The sequence below is a fragment of the Strigops habroptila genome, chromosome 1 (genome assembly GCF_004027225.2).
Source record: "Strigops habroptila isolate Jane chromosome 1, bStrHab1.2.pri, whole genome shotgun sequence".
NCBI classification, from domain to species: Eukaryota; Metazoa; Chordata; class Aves; order Psittaciformes; family Psittacidae; genus Strigops; species Strigops habroptila.
Window position 1 is genome coordinate 83,499,052 of NC_044277.2, and position 22,727 is coordinate 83,521,778.

General features: G+C 42.8%; 1 protein-coding gene across 7 annotated transcripts in view; it reads right to left on the reverse strand.

Annotated features, from left to right (window-relative positions):
* Window positions 1-605: 605 nt before the first annotated feature.
* RNF152 (ring finger protein 152) overlaps window positions 606-22,727 on the reverse strand; it is a 46,470-nt gene continuing 24,348 nt past the window's right edge. For 4 of the 7 annotated variants that reach the window (XM_030500204.1, XM_030500223.1, XM_030500197.1 and 1 more), the window contains one exon: window positions 606-6,250. In XM_030500204.1, coding sequence (XP_030356064.1) covers window positions 5,441-6,052 — 612 coding nt within the window. In that variant the 5' untranslated portion in view covers window positions 6,053-6,250 and the 3' untranslated portion in view covers window positions 606-5,440. Of the gene's footprint in view, window positions 6,251-8,410; window positions 8,763-9,799; window positions 9,821-13,056; window positions 13,075-22,727 lie in introns of those variants that run through there. The other 3 variants (XM_030500249.1, XM_030500241.1, XM_030500232.1) reach the window with 3 other exon arrangements.

Here is a 22,727-nt window from a genome sequence, read left to right on the forward strand (position 1 = left end):
GCATAGAGAAATGATGTGGCTCCTCATTTGAACCCCAGACAAGATGTCGTGAGTTCCGTCCAACAGCAGTACGAGTCAGTTTGCAGCAGACAGCACAGAGGGGGCTACAGCTCATCCCACATGAAATCCAAATAGCGATACCTAGGCTTCACGCTACTAAGCTATCTCAGCACCTCATCATCCCAGGGCCATACAGTACATGACCATACTGAGGTGTAAGAGCCTAAGGCCCTTTTACTAATCCTCTTGGCCTCTCCCTACTATTTGTGAGTATGTGCTATGTGCATGCCCTCCCCAAGCATGGAAACATGTTCCTGTGCTCATAACTGTAGGCATTCCATGCATGCCCATGAGTCCCCTTTCATCCCCATGCTAAGGTGCTTCAGTGTGACATAGATGAGGAGAGTGAAAAGAGATTCGTGTAGATATATAGGAGTCTGTGGGATGGATAGGGGGAATATGAAATATTTTCTTCTGGCTATGGATCTTACCTAATCCCTATGAATTGCCTTTGCATGTTCAAGAACATGCTTAGCACAAACATTACAGGAATTATTAAGAACTAAAATTAAAATGTAATGAAGCATAAGGAAATACTTGAAAAATGCATTTTCTGAACATTTATTAAGCATTAAATTTCACTGAACTTGGAAGGTAATTTTTTCATAAGAGATGCTTGGGGCAACTTAAGAAACGACTGTGAAATCATTCAACTTGAGGATGAAGCAAGCAGCTTCGCTTGTTGACACGAGCACACAAGAGGTAAAGTGACAAAGAGAAAGAACACAACAGCCCAAGCTGTCAGGCCTACAGACAGTGTACAGCACCAGAAAGGTCACCAACATGCCGTAAATCCATTGCAGCATTTCCAGACAATGCTGTCCTACCAAAGCTCTTGCACGAAAATCTTTACCTTCAGGGCAGGCAGATTCTTCAGCAGCCTCCCAGATGATGCTGGGACTCATTTGCTGTAATGTACCTTCTTCCCTCCCTCCCCCTCTGCCTATAGAAAAAGCCTGGAAAAAACAAATCTCAAGCCAAGCTTTCTGTGCAACTTGAATAAGGAAGCATTTCAATTCTAATATTTACTTCAGATGCGTTCACTTGACAAGTGAATGTCTCCTGCAGTACTCACACAAGTGACTCATGCCAGCAGGGCACATTGCCTGGGGGCAATTTAGCTGTGGATGATGGGTACAGTCCCTCTCTATGATTGGGAAAAGGCAACATCCTCTGTGACATGGCATTTCTGTGAAAAGATCCAGGGAACATAGAGGCTTGGACACAGCAGACTAATGCCTGAAGCTTTTGATACAAGGACACCCACAGAAGAGCTCAAACCATGTATGAATTATTTGGGTTTGGTTTAGCCCTGTTGTAAATGTAAAAAAACCAGTGCAACATCAGCCACCTCTACTCCAGAAAAGCATCTGCGGTATTGCAAAAGGGTTGGCTGCCCAGGGCTCCAGCAATAACAACATGACTGGGAAGGTGGGCTCAAGGGGAAAAGGAAGCTGGTGTGCCAGTCTGTACAATACATACTTAAGGCCAAGAATCCCTCACCTCCATAAGTGAAAAGTTTACTTATAACTTCTAAGTCACCTGTTTAAAACAGAAAAAAAAGAGAAAAGAAGTTTTGTGGCTCAGTTGTCATCAGCTATAACTGTATTCTAAAGTAACTGAAAGAGGAACAACCTTTTACTATTTACCACAACCCACACTTAATACTTTGCCTTACAAGTGTTCTTTTGAAGATGTTTCCATTTTTAGTTGATGGCAAAGTAACAGAGGTACCATAATTCACTTCATATCATTCTTTTCCTGCTAATGTTTTATTCAGACTGAGCTTCATTAATAAAGATGAAACTTTGAACTCATGATTGCTCCATGTTTACAAAACATCCAATCTCCTTTACATCTTGGTTAAGCATGAACAATCACGGAACACAAGATTTCCTAAAAAAATCCCACATACCAAAATTGCATATTTTGAATTTTTAAAATTCACTAAACAAAATTTCACAGAGTGAACCCTAAAGTCTGTTTGCCAGCAAAGCACAAGCCAAAAATGGAAGTTGGGGCCCTCTAGAAAATAAAATGAAGCTGGACCCCAACACACACATTCTTCCCATTAAACAAGCAAATAAATACACATTCATACAGAGTAATTTGCTCTAAAAATGCAGGTGCTTAAGTAATTACCCACAAGTTTTAGCATAAATTTTGGTTGCTTGAATAGCACTGTGTCATAGTAAGTTTCTTTCTTTTTTTTTTATTGTGGAATTGGGCAGTGATTTCTTACTGGACACCACAGAACAAAAACTAGCCCAGAACGTGGTGATTTTGATACAAATCCAAATGCATTTTTCCATGGAGAAAAATTACAAAGATGAGGCTGTTTTTAAAAAAAAAAAAGTTAGAGGCGTATATAGCAGTATCACTTTTTTAAATGTCAGGTATTGGACCAAGGAATGGGACAGACTGCACTGCATTTTTAAAGTAGTATGACTATCGACATACTTGAGAAACATTTTAACACTGTACATTACAACAAACTATTTAGTTCACTTCTACACAAGTCAGCAATAAAGCTAGGTGATCCAACATGATATGGCAGCTGCAAATTTAAAATGATAGTCACAGTCTAATGCCAGAGCAAAAACATCTCTGGAACTCCTATTTATAAAAAGGGATGAACATACACACCATGCGTGCACACGCAGGCAAAAATCTTGAGGTTTTACTTATTGCTCTTACACAAGGCTGTGAGCAGGCAAATGTCTGGATCAGAAATTAGGTCAAACATGCATTTCAGCAGGCAAGAAAGTACAGGAAATTCATATTAATGAAACAATGTACTGTGTAAGTAATACAGGATGGTATTCTGTCCAATATAATACTTATTAATACCGGATAAACTCCAGGTCTGCCTGTTGCATAATGTGTTATGCAGAGTAGTATTTTAACCTAATTTCTGATTTTTCTTTCATACTGCACCCTCCATGTAGGAACAGAATGGGTGCTTTTCAAGACAGCTGTTCTTTGCAATGCCAGACAAACCTCAGCCTCAAGAGCTTCAGTTGGGCAGGTATGGCCAGAAGGAGGTTAACAATATCAGCACTGTATCTCCAGGACCTGCTCTTTGACTGCCTCATGGCCACAGACAACTTGGATAAGCAAACACAGAAGCCAGTGCGAAATGCATCAGTGCTGTTCTCAGAGCATTTTCCAGCTATGCTGTACGCCCTGGTACACCTGGCAATTGTTACAGGGGATAAGGCAGTAGAGGGTTGAGTCCCGTATCCGATCACTTCCTCAAGAGTCTTAGAAAGGCAAGATTTTTTTGTGAACTGGCTTTCCGTTACACAATAAGCAGCATAGTGTGGATGTCATAGAAATCTGGCTTCCTACTGGCAACATGAGACTAGCATGTTCACAATACACATTTTGGAATACCTGTTGTTCCCCACTGCAACCAAATCAACATGCTGTGGAGAGGTGTCCATGTAATTATAACTCTTGTAAGCCAAGTTCAAGGCATACTGCACATGGGCCTTGCACAGAAAAGGCATTGAATGTGTTATCTGAGGATTTTTTTTTGCTGTGCTATGCATGCCTATGACAGTAGATAAAAATCAGCACAATGGTTCCTCTCCATACACGACCCAACACACACCATAACAATTAAGCACCATATATGCTGTTTTTCAGTTGACTGAAATCAAGGAAGAAAATTGTAGTTTGGGAACAGGGAGGGGAAGAAATCCAGCGTGAAGATAGAGGTATGTTCCTGACAGGAGTCCTAGCTAGGAATGTTTATTGTGAACCAGCAACTGGATTTTGTGATATAAGCAGGAAACCACCAATGTCTACAGGGCCAACTTGAGCACTGCATGGTCAAAATTATGTTCTCTAGTGTTATAATATGGCACTGAGCAATCTCTAGTTAATTACTAGAAAGAGCAGTAGGCAAATGACAAGAGGTTACACTTCAGGGAGGTTACACTTTGTACCTGCAAAAAGCAGCAGTGCAAATCAATAGATTTTTCTGTCTTATTAAAGGTCTGTCATATGCCCCTTGATCCAACCCCTAAATCTCACACAAATTTCAGCTTTGCTAAATATCAAAATTCACACTGAGGTCTATTTTACTTATGAACTACTAAAGCTATTGGGACTGGTTAGAGCAAGGCGCTACTGCAGCAAAGGTTCAAGAATTTGGCTCTTTCCAGGAAGTGAACTGCAAATGACTGGGGTTTCATGACACTCATGAGTGGAGGAAGACAATTCCTGTGGGGTTTTTTTCAAATCTGTCCTTATGAACCCCAACATTTATAACACTGAAATGTGGGAAAAGGCTCCATTATGCTCATCTAGATATTTTGATATCAGGACAGCCACAGTGATGTAGGAGGAGAGCCCACCCAGTAGGGGGTTAGGTTGCCATGAGTTCTCCTCTCTACTATATCACAGCCTCTTACTACTTGATTGCGTATAAATGTCCTTGGTGTGTTGGGGTGGTGAGGCTCCCTTAGAGGAAATCCTCTGTCATACTGTCCATGGGTGCACAGTTGCATCTCCTAGGAAAGAGGGAGGCAAAATAGGTCTGAATGCTTTAAAAACAATTAGGAAAACCTAAGCTTTAGAAGAAGAAACAGAGCAATTTGCTATTACAACCTTTCAGGAGGAGTCCTAGGACTTCTCATGACCCATTTCTCCACTAATGGCTCCTTCAAATAAAAGATGCTGGAAGTGCCACTTCCCTGTAGTTGGAAAAAAAAAAGGGGGGGTGGAAAGAGGCAAAAAACACAAACCACAGAACAAAATGATTGCTTGCAAAACGTTTCCATTTAAAAACTATTGTACAACTCCCTAACTTGGTTTAATTAGTGTGCAGTTTAAAACATACAAAATGCCTTACCAGCTAAGTGATTTCTTGGTTTTACAAGTCTCATTCCCTCCCCCCATTAAAAAATAATGCATGTGTGGACTGGTATTGAACACCTTGTACAGAGTCACGCACCAATTCTCTTTTAATTCTACATGGAGCAGTTTTGATTTTAATCTACTGTGTTTAGAGTAGAGCTCATTCCATATACTTTACAGTATAACCAGCTACATAGATGTCTTTAATCTCATAACACGATAAAAAAAAAAAAAAAAATCACTGTAAGTTGCAGTCCCTTTGATAAATGATTATGGTGACGCATGCAGTCCTCCTCAGTACCGCTGCCGCCAGACACGGGACGTGATTTTCTCCGCACGCTGCCAAGAAGCCTGACGCCACACTAACGGGGGCTGTGGCCAGGCCGGCACACCACTGCCCCGGTGCACAGCGTTCTGCAGTCATTGGGCAAAGCTGCACTGAATTGTCTCACTCCATACCACCACCACCACCACCACCAACCCAACCCCCAAGGAACACACACTCCTCCCCGCCTCAGCCACAGGAGATCACTGTGAAGCGCTTGGAAATGCACGACATGTTGTGGAGGACGATGCCCAGCAGAAAGACTAGGACACAGGCCACCAGGATCACAGTGCAAACCCCTGACCAGGTGGAGCTTTTCACAACACCTCTCCGGTCCGGCTCCTCTGTTCCCCCCTCAGTGGGAAGGCTGCCCTGAAGTGGCTGCTGCTCTGCCGGGATGGTCACCACCGCCAGGGACTTCTGCTGGCTGCCAGGCAGGAGGCGGCAGCCAATGTCTCCAGGCAGTAGTGCCCTCTCCTTGGAGAGGGGCAATGGCAGCATGTAGCACCCATTGCTGGGGAGTTTGATGAAGACAGGGGTGTGCTCAGAGGTGTGGGGGATTGCAATGACAGCGATCACCTCGGGATCATCGGGCAGCTGCGACACAGAATACCCTGGCGGCAGCTTGGTGATCCCACGGCACCAAGGGCAACGCAGGTCCTTCTGGCTGGTCCTCATCTGCTGCAGGCACACGGAGCAGCATGTGTGCTTGCAGTCCAGCAGCTTGGGCCGCCGGCGCGGGCTGTAGTAGTTGAAGCAAATCTGGCACTCCAGCAGAGAGTCCTGGGACAGGGTCTCCATGGTGGCTGGCACAGGGCAGCACAGCGCGCCTCACGACAAGTCTCACCCTGGCGCCCTACAGCCAAGGAGAGGCTCCTGCCTTCCCACTGCTTCTCCTCAGGGCAGCGCCTGCGTTCCTGCTGCTGCTTCTTCTCAGGGCAGTGCCAGGCAGTGGCTATGGAGAGGGCAGGAAAACCTCCAGCCTGAACCTTTCAGTACCTGAGACAAACAGAAAAACATGAAGGAACAGGTTACTTACAGGAATCAGCAGGAGTAAGAGTACAGTTAAGGGGGAATGAAAACTAGCGCTAACCTTGTAATCTAGAAACAAATTTGTCACCCTGAGCAAGGTAGCACCTTCCCACTGGCTTCACCTAACTGCCCAGCGGCAAACCTTCAGGTCAGCCATCACTAGGTCTCCCTTTGCATCTATAAAATCCTTACCAGTCCACCACTCACAGTTACATTTACACCCATAACAGTTCACTAAGCAGGTCCTTCAGCATCTACCTCCTGTTATATTTTCAGGACCTGCACCTTAACTATTGTTCTCATTTAATCCTTTAAACCTCTGAGGATTTTTAGCTATTTGGCTCAACCACTAAGTCTGCATGAAAGATTGGGAATGAAAAAAATGTGTTGAAATGGATGCATTCCCAGAGGGTCCTGAGCTTATTCCTGTGCATGAATGAGGAACCAAGTAACTATACTGAAACACCCACATTTGCACATAGTGAAAAGGAAGGGCATAATTTCAGTCAAAGTAATTGCTCGCCTGGTTACACAAGCAGCTTGTTCAACATGGCCCTTCTCACTGATGAAAGCTTCATCCAAGACCAAAGGCTCTCTTTAGACCCAGAACCACCAAATGTCATGGACAACAATCTGTTAATGCACTGAATTAAAGGCAAATTGTTACTAACCTTGTTCTAAACTATTCACTATAAAAGAATTCTTTGCATTTTCCCACTTAACGCTTACAGCTATGCAAAAAATGGCAGCTGTGTTTATTTTCACAGCGAGTTGTTTAGCTTTGTTTGATTTTGGTCACTCCAACATGTGATAAAGATGAATGGGTAACATTTTTACAACTTTTTACATTGCCTGCCTTGCTGTGTTTGAAGAAATATCAGCCTGACTTTGCATCCAGACAATACAATAAACACAAAATATTTGCATGGTGACCTTTGATCTTCTCTTATTGCAACGTTATTCCCAAAGTAGAGTTAACACCTGAGGACCGTAGCTGTCAGAACCCTCCTTCCTTTCTATACAATTATTTTTTGCTCTTCCCTCTGATTCATAGCAACTAGGTTGCGACATGCTAACTGATGGGTGACATCAGTACAACAGAAATAACATAGTTCAGGAAGAAAATGCAGGCATAAATGTGCAGTTTTTAATGCAGGACAGCCCTCTGGACCACACTGTCCCACACATCCTGCTTCTGGCAGTTACTGGTATTTGAGTAAGGAAAACAAAATACACGTCATCTCTTCAGATGATAACGACTGATATCACCAACATTGGCAGAACTAGCCCTGCTGTGGATTTTGTAACAGCAGCAGATTTTGGCTCACAAGGCACTTCAACAAACACTCAGTGACAATCCTGACTCATGAGGGAGCAGGGGCTGCAGTTATGAAGGCAGGAGCTCATGAAACATGGGCAATGGCTGTAGGGGAAAACGGCACATGCCAGACACCCAAACAGCGCTTTTGGGATGCTTTGTCTGAACGCAGCACAGAGGCTACCACTGAGAGAGAGACTGACGCCAGCATGAAGCCAGCACGGGTCCATGCGGTGCCTGCTCTGCACCAGCGCAATATTACACATGGTGTTAACAGATACTCCATGTGCAGAGGGAGCCTAACACTGCCACAGAAGGCACTATGCATTCACTGCCTGCATGCAGGCCATGCTGAGGGAAAGTGGAAGAAAATGAGTAAAGTTTTATCTTCTTTATCATCTCCTTCCCATTACTATCTTCACATCCCTAAGGTACAGGAAGGCATAAATGAAGACTGGCTGAAAGGGTCATAAAATGGCTAGAGCGCAGCTGAAAGAAAAATGAGAAGTCCACAATGCTAGGCAATTCCTGGCTGAAAAACATTAAGAGACAAAGGCCAGATTAGGAATTAGGTATAGGAACTCGGGAATGAATCACTGAAGCCAACAGATCCAGGTCTCAGACACAAGCAACCCAGCAGTTCTATATTTTGTGCAGAAGTATCCACACAAAATCCTCAGTTATGCACTGCCCAAGCCAAACTTGAGACATTACAAGACACGACTTTGATCTGGTCTATCTGCAAATCTATTAAAAAAAAAAAAAAAAAAAAAGCTCCAATGCCTGCAAATTCAAAAGGAAAGGCTTACATCTAAAGACAAAGTTGAAGGACTCCTGCAGATGTAAATCAGTATGTCTGCATTGAAGTTCTGCCCTCCACATTTTGAATGTCAGTGCACTGAAGTGGTGAAGTTCTCTGTCCTCATTTAACTGTCACCTACAACCAGCTCTCTCCACTTACAATGTCAAAGGTAAACCAGTTTCTATTGATATGAACGTGATTGGAATAAAAATCATTTTTCTGACCGCCTATCCTTGTTCAAGAGTCATATACTCATGCACTATCAAGCCCCTCATCCCTGTCCCAGTGACATCCTTACAGCAGAAGATCAGTGCCTCCTCTCTGGAGACATTCAAAACCCATCTGGTTCCTGTGTAACGTGCTCTAGGTGGCCCTGCCTTGGCAGGGGGGTTGGACTAGATGATCTCCAGAGGTCCCTTACAACCCTAATGATTCTGTGATTCTGTGAGATGAGCTGAAGAATAAAACAAAAGTCATCGCCAGGCAAACAGTGGCCTAAGAGGAAAAAGCAGCAAATCCATCCTAACAAGATCTCAGCTGGCTGGAACACTAACTTATGCTGTGAAGAATTTCTCTAGGAGGTTAAAGTTTTAAAGTATTAGTGCAATCCATAGGAAGAAAAGGAAAAGAATGGAGCCAAACTAAAAAGTTAATATAGGGCTTACCACCCACATAACATACATACATTGTTCAGATACGTGGGGATACATTTGTAGAAGCTGTAAATATAGTGACAACCCCATTTTGACCTGGTGCTGAATCAAGGAAATGGTCACTTCCAACTGTGTGTCTTGAAGTTATACTTTTTTCCTTTCCTCTTCCTCCCTTCCTGCCCTCCCCAACCTGGAAAGAACAACTATAAACATCATTTCAAGTAACAAAGTTGCATTCTGCACATACCTATAGAGAATTAGGACATTTCTCACTTTCCCAAAACATCTCAAATAATGATCAGAGGTGTATTTTGACATATCAGTGGCAACAACCAGTAAGCTGAGAGGTTACTATGATTCTTTCCGAATATGTCTAAAGACAAATTAAAGGGTAGCCACAGCCATCTAACCCCTTGGCCTTTGATGACATTGCCTTGTTCAAAGGTTGGACATGTAGCTTCATGGGTGCAGTGTAACTTTATTACCAACCACACTGGAAGCCCCAGAACTCTCCTGCACTCTGCCACAGCTCAGTTTGGGGATAAAAGAAAGTCAAGCCATTATCTACGGTCCGAATTATACTGCATAATGTCTATTTGATTCATTTTGCAGTACATAGGTAGGAAGGAAAAAGCCATGGGAGCTCTCTCCGTACTCTTCTACCACTTCAATAACTATGCCAAGAAGGGCAGACCTCCTCTTGCATAGGGGACTGAATTCTCTAGTTTGTGCTCAACACTCACCCATGCAGTTGGACGTACTGAGTTATTACAGGTGAACACCTCACTTGAAGCTTACTCAGACTGGACTCTTCTCAGCACTTTTAGCATGAAGGCCAAGAAGCAGCCAGGGTGCACATGAGGGCAAGGCTCATGTCAAGCGCTAGCCAAAAATACTGTCTTATCATGTTTTGCTGTTGTCATCCATTGATGCCCAAGGGGGGCGAGGAGACTGTTGACAGGAAAAGGGGGGAAAAAAATAAGAAAAGATTGTCAGGGATATCTGTAGGACCCCACAAGAGAGACAGCATGTATGTATGTGTGGATAGGGGCATGCATGTGGAAGGGAGGGCTTGGGGACTATGACAGGGAAACTATACACACAGACAGAGGAAACTGCAATTGCAAGTAGTGACTCTGCCTGGCACAAACCTGACAGCGACTGGAAGCTCTTCAGGGCTGAGATCAAAGTGACTCAAGTGAAAATTAGCTGGGTATAAAAATCCACAAGCTCCAAACCTCAAGTGTCAGAAAGGTGCAGCAGGAGCAAAAGAAGCAAGAGACAGGCCTTGCAAAGAAGCATCAGGAGACCTCTTTGCTTCCCCCCACACCCTCTTCCCCACAATCCACAGGGTTGATGCTGGCCAGTGAGATGAGAGATTTGCAAGTGGTTACAGAGACCCAGGGAGGAACCTGCAAAGCTGATGACCCCTGCGGCAGAAGATCAAAGTACAGCCAGGTGGCTGAGAGCACAGCACAAAGGTCCTTCTTGCAGATTTGGGCTCCCCTCTGTGTGAGCCAGGAGTTTCTAACATTTGAGAAATGATCATATGACTCAAGAGTAATAAAGGTCAGGAGAACAAACCAGGTATTTCAGCTCTTTGTCAGTCACACTATCTGTTCTGCTGACACCTTGTTGAAGGCCACAATAGAGCCCCAAGCTCTCTTTTTTTGGGGTGAGCAGGAGACCAGGAATGCCAAGGCATCAGATTCCTACTCCCCAAGAAGGTGAAGGCAGAAGGGACATTTGTTGCTCTCTTGCAATTTATAGCTTCCCAGCACAACACAGGGAGGTGCTGCAAGAGATGAACGTATGAAGATTGCTGCAGGTAGTATCACACAGCTACAGACGAGAGGAAGAAGAAAGCACAAATTTGCTGCAGAGAAACGTCTGCATAGACCCTAACAGTAAAGTGGTCCCAAATGGACCAGGTCAGAAAAAAAGGCTATTTTTGGAACCCAGTGCAAAGACAGACATTTTACATCCATGACGGGAGTTGGACAACAAGTCAGAGAACAATAGTAGCAAATCCTTGCCTATTGACATAATATTTTTTTCTGTGTAAGGACAGCCCCAGTGATACCAAGCAATGGAAACCACAGCCTTGAAGGGGTGCCACCTCCACAGGAGAACTTATAACTCTCTTCACACATGCTTCCCAGCTTACTAAGGCCCAAAATTATACTAACTTGGAAGCCTCAAAAATATACTTTAATGATGCCTGTGGAATTTAATACAATTCATGGAAAATTAAACATCATATCATACTTTTAAAGACTGGCTTCAGGGCATACTGATGTAGTTAGCTGATCACTGAAACACCACCTCAAAAACTTTGCACAGACTTATGCATGTACTTAGGCATGCTCTACTTGCTGTACAGCAAGGTTAATAACAGGCTTTCAGCAAGGCAGTGTATCGATGATACTTCACCTTTCTCAAGGAAGGTTCATTACGTAAACTCCCCAAACGCATTAAGAATTCTCTGACAATATTACTGAGTATGTACGATTTATGATGAAGGAATATCCATTCATTTCAGGTGCCCTTAGGCTGGAAAGGAGATGGGGGTGACAGGGGAGTACTGCTCTCAATAGGGGAACTAGTTGCAAGAATCATCTACCCACAGATATGGAAGGAAATATGTGCTAGAGTTGTTTCAAACTGATAGTGAGGAGGAAGGAACATATTTAATATTTGGGAGCATTTCTGCTACAATATTCAGCATTTGTGTATATTTTCAACAAATCCACGTTTGGACAAAACACACTGGGGCTGCTGTAAATGTCCAGGACATACTACCTGATTTCCCCTGAATATCCTTCACTATATGATCCTATTTATTTTTAGGCTGTTCTGTAGCACTAATTACCATAGTAACTGAGAATATCACAAAGATTAATTAATTTATTCATCACAACACCCTTGTTAAGAGAGAAGTATTATCATTATATCCTTTCATCATGTAAGAAAAGAAGTGCTGAGAGACAAAGCAGTTGGTCCAAGGTCATGCAAGCACCACCCAGATTGCCTCAAAGCTCCTAGACAACTTCATCGCAGCTTCACTTTTCACCTCTTGAGCCATCGGGCAAAGGTGACAGATTCTAGGCAGATTCTTTTTTGCAAGAGAGAATCAACAAAGCTCACAAAACTATCCATTTCTCCCCATGTCTTCCAGCTGGCAGCATCTCCATGGTATGCCTGAGATCTTTTGTGGCTTTCATTGAACATATGAGCTTTTCCACAGACCATGAAAATTACGAGAGCCTGTGATCCAGAAACTGATGTCTCTCTATAGACACAGTTCATCCACCATGTAGATTACAACCAAGAGACTACATGCATTTTGAACAACATAAAGCTAACAGTAAGACAACAAAGTTAATCCATTCTTCTCTCCAGAATTACCCATTTTCCAGGCACCTGCTTTTACACCAGGCAGCCTACATCCTTTCTATTTAGTTATTCACAATTGCACAGAAATATTGCAGAACAAAAGTGTTTTAATTTGGCTAAATCCTTAGCCAGTGCAAGCTGGCGCTGTTCCTTTAGCTTTAGGCCAGCCCTTGCCAAGATGTGAATCAGGTGTACACATTCGTGGATGCATAAAGCCATAGAAAAATAAAGCTGAGTGAAACTGTGATATATGAGCCTACAACGTTCTATGAACCAGTGCCAGGGGGTACGTGCTGATGGAGAGAGAACCTGCTCTGGATGATCCCAATGGCGCAGATCAAACAGGACAGCAGTTGTCCTGCCTCTCTGGTGGCTGATCTGAATGAACAGAGGTGGATCATGAGAAAGACGCCTAGCTGCAAGATATCATCCCAGAGCATTTTCCTTAGAAATTGTCACCAGACAACCCTAGCAAAAAGAGACAGAGGCAGAAAGGTCACCCACAGGAATGTAACTAGATGTAGAAGTTTATGGGTTTGAAGTAAAAACATATCAGGTAAAAACACCAACCTTTGGTGTTTATAGAAAACAGAGAGAAACTCACATGCTGCTCACTGTTCCATCTCATGTTACCAGCTGTGCTGCTCCCTCCTTTTATCTGCAAACTTTGACACGTCCACATTCCCTCACTCCAAAGACCTTATTTTGGTCAAATATGACCAAGGTAAGTCATCAAACCTGCACTTTGTTCCAACAGCAAACACTACTAATCACCTGCAACATGCCAGGTCAGCAAATGACGGGTACAATTTCTTACTGCTGAGTCAAAACAGGATATCTACGCTCACCAGACAGTTTCACAGGAGGTGCTTTACCAGAGAGAAATACTATTTGAAATCAAAATATTCCACAGAAATATGTCCATTTCAGACAGGCAGAGACAGAAAGCAGACAGTTTTCCTGCCCACCCAGCCTCTCGGCAGCACTCCATGCAGGTGGAACTGGAGCCAAGGCAGAGGGAGCCTGACCTGTTCCTCACCAGCCCAACTCTGACATGCCTGCAGGTTTTTGACAAGGTTACTTGTCGAGCTGCCCCAAAACTATGGCTCCCTAAATCTCCCAGGTTTCCTGCAGCCTGGCAGAGCACAGGGTACCCCCGGGTGCAGCTCTGTGCTGCTGGAAGGAGTGTGAAGGTAGTCATCACCACTTCTGCTGTCCCCAAGTCCCAGTGTTTCTCTTCCTGCATGAGGGGTGCACTGACACAATGAAAGACATGACCGCAGTCCTAAGACATCCCAAATCTGAAAATTTCCCAGCAGAGGACAAATTCCTCACAATTTACAAATAAAAAATACCTCCAGCACTCAAAGCATCCCAAGGGATGGTGCTCATTTCTACAGCACACTCCAAGCACTGCACTTGCAGGGCCATTAGTACTTCTTCAGTTTTGCTGGCTGCTCTTAATTATGCCTGACTTTTTCCTAAATCCCAGGGTAAGAGGAATTAAAAGACAATTTTTTTCCACTAGCAAGTGAGACCCATTTGCTATTCAAACTGGCATCAAGAGGAGTGGAGGTGGGAACGGTGGTGTGAAAAGATATCTACCCCTCACACCCTGAATAAAAGCAGCACCTGTAGTTATTTACGACCACAACATAAGGAGCAGCTGTTTAGGTGGTTGGCAAAGACAGGTTTAGAAGTTGCTTCCCTATCTTAAAATGAAGCTGAGTCACTAAGGCCAAAATCCTACGACCTTACAGGAGGAGCTATGGGTATTAAACTCACTCTCAGTAACAGCTTTTAAATGCAATGCAATACAATGCAACATCCTCTTTCTAAGAGATTTTCATTCATGGCAACATGACAGAATTCCATGGCATTCAAAATGCTGAGGGAGAGAGGCATGAAACAACTGATCACTTAAACAACAAATTCTGCTCTCCAAGAGCTTTGTGTTTCATCTGCCATTGAAGAATATGCCTGATAACTGAAGAATTAACTGAAACTTAATTAAAAGAGTCTTCCCTCCCTCCTCTAAGGATTTAGTATTTTACTTACAAAATGCACCATCAAAAAAAAAAAAAGGTAATTTTAAATAAAGCTCAAATGCAGACGTTTCTCACAGATACAGGTCAGTGGCTGATTGAGTGGGTATCACCTTGAATTAATGTATTAAGACACCAGTCTATAATTACAGGAGAGAGTGCTACAGATTTTCAAGGCCATTAAGTGGGTTTTGATAAATCTAGGTCAAAATCTACCTGCCTATGGGCCCAAACAGAGGAGGAAAGGAATCAATACTCACACGTTAATACACTGCCTATACAACGCAAAAACTGAAAACTCAATTTCAGACTTACCTCAGGAAACAGAAGTCCTTCAAATGAGAGTTTTAATTGTTGCAACTCTAGTCTGCACTCCCACCTCATACACCCCACCTGCCTAACATGCTCTGCGTTCTCTACACTCATCCAGCCTGGCTTCCTCAGGACATGATTTTGCAATCCACACCACTGAAGAGCTACCTCGACACAGCTGCCCTCAAGGGCTGTGATGGTTTGGGGTTTGTTTTGTTTGGGTGTGAAAAGGGGTTGGGTTTTTTTTTTGCTTTGGAATAAGGGTGACAAAAAAGTGCAACAGGCCTAAGGGAGGCAAAGTAATACATCCTTTTACACTGAAATAGATGGGATTAAGAAACTGAAAAATATTTTCTTAGAAGCCACACAACATTAAGTAAGGAAACTCTCTTCCTTCATAGACCATAAAGAAGTAAGGTTTGAAGGAGATTAGATGGGGCAGGGGAACCTTCTGCATTTTTTTATCTTTCTCCTGAAATCGGCTAAGTGGACAGCGCAAGGGAGTAAAGCCCCCTTTTTGTGAAGAGAAAAGGTATAACAGATGTCCTAATGCAGGAGAACAACTTCCAAGAGCTTATCTTCACAAGAGAGTGAAAGATAGCCAACTAATATACCGCCTGCTACTGAGAAGTCATCTCCTAATGCAGGCAAATCGTGATCTTCATGCACTTTTAGTCTCTGCTGAGCACAACAGATACTCCAGGTCACAGCACTGGTCGTTCTGGTTTGCAGACTACACCAAAAGGAACTGATCCAAAAGCTCCTTTCTTATTGGAAACTAATCATTCACCCTTTAACACTCCGCCAGCTAGTAATATTAATACTACCCTCACTTCCTGAATTTTGGGAACAGTCCAACTCTTACTGCAAATATGGATCACAAGCAGCTAGACCAAGCCTGAACTGCATACATATTGATGTTTTCCTATTTCATGATTTATCTCTCTGTCTTTACACCAGTAAAATCCTCCAAGAGAGATTTAGAAGGCTTTACTGGATAAATAATTTCTTCCAACGCTTTTCCAAACCACATATTTCTACCCGTGACTATGAACACTCCACAAGCTCCAGTTCAGACAAGTTATGAAGCACATGGCCTGCCATAAGCCATGGAAGTTAATGCGATGACACATGTTCTTGAGGTCAGTTATACATTTACATACTTAACATACTATCCATCAACACAAACAATACAGAATCCAGTGTCAGCAGCCGCAGGCAGATCAAGGTAATCTCTAAGTGCAGATGCCTTCACTTCTCCTGTGCCACCCTGAAAAACACAACACAACGTTCCCAAAACAGCTGCAATTAAACCAACTGGTTGCACATCAACTTATCCTACCAGCTCCACGTCATGACTTGATGTCCCAGTACCACCAGGCAAAATTTCAGACTAGTGTTGAGACACCAGGAAAGACTCTCAGCTCTCTCCTTCATACCCATGGGCATGCTCATGAGAAAAACAAGACGACTTCCATGGATGGACTTACAGAATGAAGCCTAGAACAGAGTGAGAGGCTCTGCATCAAGTCTCTCCCTCATATGAACCAGCACCATTCGCCAACAAAAGTAGCTGCACAGCTAAGCAATGCAGTGTTCTCAAGGGCAACAACCATAATTTAGGTTAGCACCATCACAACCCTCTCCAGTCAGCTTAGATAAATTACAAGTCTGGGAGACTGAGCTCAAAGCTGCAGAGCTGCTAGCATCTCTGCTCTGGCAGCCATGCTGTGATGGGGACTGCAACTGGCTGCTCAAATGCTCAGGCACAGGAAGATAAACTATTCTGGTCCATATTATGTGAAACCTACTGTTGCTTTCCTTCACAGAGATGGTATTCAATTCCAAGGGCCACTCACATTCTGTAGCTGCAAGAAGTTTATCAGACCCGCCAAGGTCTGTCTGGTTGTATTTCATTCTTTACAGTGAGTCCCAAAGTTCAGGCCAGTCATCACCCATCATACTTCAGCCAGCCAAAGTCTGGCTGCTTTCAGAACATCCTTGTGTGAAAATACCCTCCATTTGGCAGCACCCATCTAAGAGTATACAGAACTTTTGCTGTATGAAGGAGTGCAAATGCTCAGGAAGGAGTGTTACGCTATATAGAGCAAAACAATCAAAATAAAGCAAACTGCCTCACCTCCTAATTTTGCGCCTAGTTTCATAGTCCTTGTAAAGGTAGAACAAACTTAGAAAAGATAACTAGCATAATACTGCTAATGCACAAGACTTCATCACAGTCCTGATAGTATATGGCCATGGCGAGCCCTAGGTTCATGGGATTATGGACAATCAATTCAGTACTCAGTAAAAAGAAAGCTGCTAGTCCCATTTTTTCTGAAAAAAGGCCTGAAAGCATGGACTTCAGAAGCCCCAAATCGCACCCAGTTAGGTAGAACCCTAAATTTCAGTGCCTGTCTTGCAAGCCAGTCTCATGATTCCTGCATGTGATTTAGGGCTAACTGAAGAGAAGTAGTTTCGAGGTAAACAAATTCATTGGCAGTTGCAGATTAAATTAAGCAAATACTTTCTCCTTAGGCAAAAATGGTCATTTCCATTAAAATGTCAGCTCATTTCAACTTTCATTTCAATCTATTTTCTTCCAGAATAAATTTATAAAAAGGTAACACAAAGGACAAACAAAGCTTTTTGTACTGGAACAATTTTTCTTCTGATGTGGTCAGTCACTGAGTGAGCCAGAAGTATCTCTAGCTCACATCGCTCTATTGATGAATGTGGAACGCTTAAGCCTAGCAACACACCATGATATTTTTCCCCAGCAAAAATCACAACACGGGCATTTTGAACAGACAAGTCATATTTCATTATGTGACCGAAGCCTGAAGAAGACTATGTGGTTGATAGGATTGCTGGTTTTTACAGGCATTTCTTGCAAAGGAGCTAAAGGATCTTCCTTTGAAGATCCCAATGGTCTCCAGAGTATTTCATCTCCAGTACTGTGTTCAGTTTTGGGCCCCTCACTACCAAGACCCTGAGGTGCTGCAGTGTGTCCAAAGGAGAGCAATGGAGCTGGTGAAGGGTCTAGAGCACACATCCTATGAGGAGTGGCTGAGGGAACTGGGGTTTTGCCTGGAGAAAAGGAGGCTCGGAAGAGACCTTATCACTCTCTACAACTACCTGAAAGGAGGCAGTAGCGAGGTGGGGGTCGGTCTCTTCTCCCAAGTAACAAGTGATAGGACAAGAAAAAATGGCCTCAAGCTGCACCAAGGGAGGTTTAGATTGGATATTAGGAAAAATATCTTCACCGGAAGGGTTGCCAAGCACTGGAACAGGCTGCGCAGGGAAGTAGTTGAGTTGCCACCCCTGGAGGTGTTTAAAAGATGTATAGATGTGGCACTTAGGGACATGGTTTAGTGGTGGACTTGGTAGTGCTAGGTTAACAGATGGACACAATGATATTAAAGGTCTTTTCCAACCTAAATGATTCTATGATTCTATTCCATGTACCATCACACAGAATAGCAGCCAGGAACCAAAGAGGTGCCTTAGGGACAGCTAAAAGAAAGGGAGAAAGGCCCAAAGTGTATTTGTCTACTCCAGAAAGCGTTGCATTGGAAGAGATGATCTAAGAAGACATGGTGTGCATGCACACAGCTTTATGCATCTATGCAGGATTTGACCAGATTCCACTCAGTTGAGGTCTTTTTTCCAGTATTTTAGTATTATATCTGTGTGCCTTACAGTGGTGCACTGAACACAGGAAACATCAATGCACACAACCAAACAGATGCCAAAGGAACCACACTGACTTATGCCCATTGAGGATTTGGCCCACAGACAGAAAATGTTACAAAACAAATTCAAAAAAAAATACCTCTTTCGTACTGCCAAAACAAGTTTTTGACTAGCATGAAAAAAAAAAAAAAATCAGCTCTAGACTCAGATTTGCATTGTGCCACAAACTACAACATCCCTTGTTTTCCAGCCAGAAGGTTTTCAGAATTCTTTCGTTTACTTACATTATTGTTACCTTTTAGAGTTGAGGCACTGTCATCCTTACTTTGCTTAAGTGACTTCACTGTCAGGTGTCTTTCACCTTCCTGATTACTGCTTTGGTTTTTTGCTAACAACAGAAATGATCAAAATGTTTTACTAAATCAAGACATACAGAAAATAATTATTCATACTTTGCTGAATAACAGCATAGGTTGGAAAAATCATTTTCTATTCTTTAAAGCACTCCTTCATACTGTACCCTGTATATTTTAAGCAGTGAAGGCTCTGCCAGTTTCTTTCACACTCAGTTTGCAGCACACCTGCCAGAGTGAGGTCTTTGCCAATAAACAGGGTCCTTAAATGCTGTGACAATTTAAAAAATAATGTAATGATCAATATAAATAATTAGTGCTATTATTATTACTGACATCCATGCTCTTTGGTCTGAGCTCTCATCTTCTAGAGCAGCTGCCTCTAGAAAAGAGCAAGCGAAGAGAACAAGTGCCAGCAGGTGGCACTCCAAAATGTAAAGCATTAGGCACCAGGGCTTGCAGGACAAAGAAAGCCAGTTCTGCTTGGCTGTCCCACTAGCTTGCTTTAGCACCCTTCAGGAGGTTTAGTTTGGTTTAGGTAGAATGACCATCTCCACTTTCCTACTCCCAAACAGCAGGGACAAATGCCACCAATATCAACTTGTAGCACCATAAGATTATCCTGGTGCTGGATGGGATGCATCAGCAGAGTGAGCTGCACCTCGCATGGTCATTTCTAAAGGAGAGTAGAGTACCAGCACACCCAAAACGCTGAGCTCATTACTTGCTCCCTGACTGAGGGGAAAGCTCCCACAGGACAGCTGTTTTCCCATGTTGTGCATGGAGAGGTGGCAGTGTCTTGCTGCCTCCCACCACTTTCCTGCACTCCGCCAAACAAGCAGCAATACCTAATACCCAAAATAATGCTAGCCTTTATTGCTTAAAGACAGCACCAATGACTACAAACATACCCTAACTATTAGGAAACCAGTTTCCCTTCTGGTTATTTTCAGATATGCTCTACACATACATAACAGCTACAGTGTTCACCTGCAAGGTTAGGAAGCATCATTACAGACAGTTCCTTGAGGCATGTTGCATCCTCCACTGAGCCTTCTGCCTTGCCCCAACACTCATGCTCCTCCCACAGCCAAGTCAGTCAAACCAGCACTTCTTCCAGTCAAACACTGATTGTCAGGAAAGCCTCTATCTTATAGTCTTGTCAGCCAGAAGAAAGAAATACACCTCAAAGGGCTGTAGTTCACCTCGTCTTTGCAACTCTCATCCAACTGTAAGAGCAATTGCTTGCTTTGTTCTTGCTGGAAACCCTCCAATCCTTCAGTCTTCAAAATAAGGCTCTTTAAAACACTGCAACTTGTGGGGGAGATAGGAGAATCTTCCTTAAACCTAGGAAGAATGTGCTATTATCTTGGAAAATGACACTTTAAAGAAAAACTGTGGAAGCCAGTTGCTTTGTCCAGCTCCAGGCATCAAGCATAGCAGTCAACATTTCGAGAGGTAATGAATTGGCTCAGTTGACAAAGATGCAATTCCCACATCACTCTCCCCTGGAAAAGGTCAGAGTTTAAAACACTGAAGGTCATGTAACTAGGTGGAAAAAAAGCCTGCATTTTTACCAGAAGTCTTTATGAATTACCTAAAAGCTGTACAAATACAGAAAATAACCAGTCCTCTTGTAAAAACCATAAGTATTTCCTGTTTAAACTCTCCTTAAAGGCAAACCTGTACCATGGGATCCATCTGCTCAAGTGGAAATAGCAGAAATGATCTGTCAGAAAATAATTTCCTTTCCTCTCCTGTATATGTCAGTGGATCACTGGCATTTCCCCTGCCCCCGCCCCTGAATTGACCCCAAATATAAATAGACACAAAACTGGAAAAGTTTAAGGTCATCTCTGTGGACATGAGCAACACAAAAACCAAATAAAGTCAGGCAAAATAATGTGCCCTTCTTGCAGAAGGGGGTCCACAATCAATGCCACATTCCAAACTCATTTCCTCACAAGCAATAAACATATATCTTTTTATCTTGATGGTTCACTGACATCACCTACTGAAAAAGCACAATTCAGCTCAAGGTTTAGGTACTATATGCACTGCACAAATTTGCCCAATACATGTTTTTAGAGCAAGTTATCATTTAATACGCAAAGATGAGAGATGGCACGTAAAGAAGAATGGGGCAAAGAATGTTCTTGCTTATTCTGCCTTCCTAGCTGCTATCCCAATGTGGATTTGGTTCATAAAGTATTCACCTGTGGAAAAGCAAGTCATGAACTTAATTGTAACCCATACCAGTCTTAATACTGAGCAGCAATGAAGCGTGTAACTGTCTGGTGATTATCATGAGACATCAGAAGTATTTCCAAGTCAGCAAGTTGCACAGTTGTTGCTGTAAGAATTTATTTGGATCTCCTGTTACCATGTATCTCCCTGAAAAGATGTATGGGCACATTCCTGATATTCCACACACCTGATAGGGAAGCTGAACTAAGGGGTGCCCCGGCTCTAGTATTCTCCTCACTGTTAGGTACAACAAGCCACCTTCTCTAATAAGCAACCTCTCTTGATAGAAGAGACTGCACCTACTGTGGCCTGTCGGGAGCTTTAATGTTCCCCAAGCAACAAAACGTGTGCAAGTGCATTGTAAGTGGGTTCAGAAAGGCACACTAAGTTCTCCACCACTGACTAGTCAACAGATATGAAAAGGATCATTCCCTTTCAGTTCTGAATTTAAATTTAGAAGAAAACATCATATATTTAATGGAGGTGAGGGACCAAAGAGGGAAGGAACATTAAAACAAAAGCTTCTTGCTTTAAAGATGATCATTCTATCCACCTATATTCTTTTTTTAGCTCAAATTTTTGCAAACAAACTCAGATTTTGGAAGCAGACTTTCAGGCTCCTCAAAGTAAGTATGCAGGTGCAAAACACAGCTACTTAAATGTGAGTACTATAACCATAAGAACAGAGGCATAAGACCTTTTAAGAAAAAAAAAAAAAAATCATTAAATATTTTCATTCCCTTATGTCTGATTGTATAACCCCTCTAAAGAAAGCAGTAAAGGTCACTGAAATGCACAGGCCTTTGTTGATGGAAAAATGCTATTGTATATTGCTTAAAAATACACAAAAGAAATAAGTGCTAGAAAATGAGACCTTTGAAGGAGTGAACTGAAAAATCAAACTCAGCGTGATATCGTGATTTAAAATTGCACATGTACGGCTTACAGCCACCTCTGTGTCTGTCTTCATTGAAAAGGCAACAGGTTTATAACCTTATTAAAGGACAGAGTTGTAGATTGTTATCACTTCATTAAATTGCCAGTGCATGATCTCTTTTTTTTTTTTGTTCTTGTTTCATAACCACCCATTAACATAAAAAGTTTTTCCAATGGACCACATAGAGGAGTTTCAGCCAGCAGATGAAGGAGTAGCACAGGAATGTAACCCTGTAACACTGCAAAAAATTAGGTTCCTCAAAATACGAAGGGTTTTTTGCTGTAGTTACTCCAAGGACTACAACTGTAAAGGTCCTGTAGCTGTGGGGTCATGTTTCCATTGCCCTTCACCAAACACCACCACTCGTTTTTGGGTCATGCTCACTCCAAACAAGTGGACATAAGGAAGAAAGCAAACACGTCACAAAGTTGTAGCCTTTCTTTAGGTAATTCCTCATTACCAAAGTAAGACCATAAGCAGCACTTAGCTCTCGCCTTCTTGTGTCGGGGATGTGGCTGCATCAGAAGAGAGAAGACCTGGACTGTAAATCAGGCCTCTAAGAGGAAAGTCAGTGTAAGTTTTTCCCCTAAACTATTTTCAAACATGGGCAAAATATCCTCTTAAAATGCACATTTCCTTACCAAAATCCTTCTCAGTGACTTACCTTGCCCTTTTGCAAGGATGT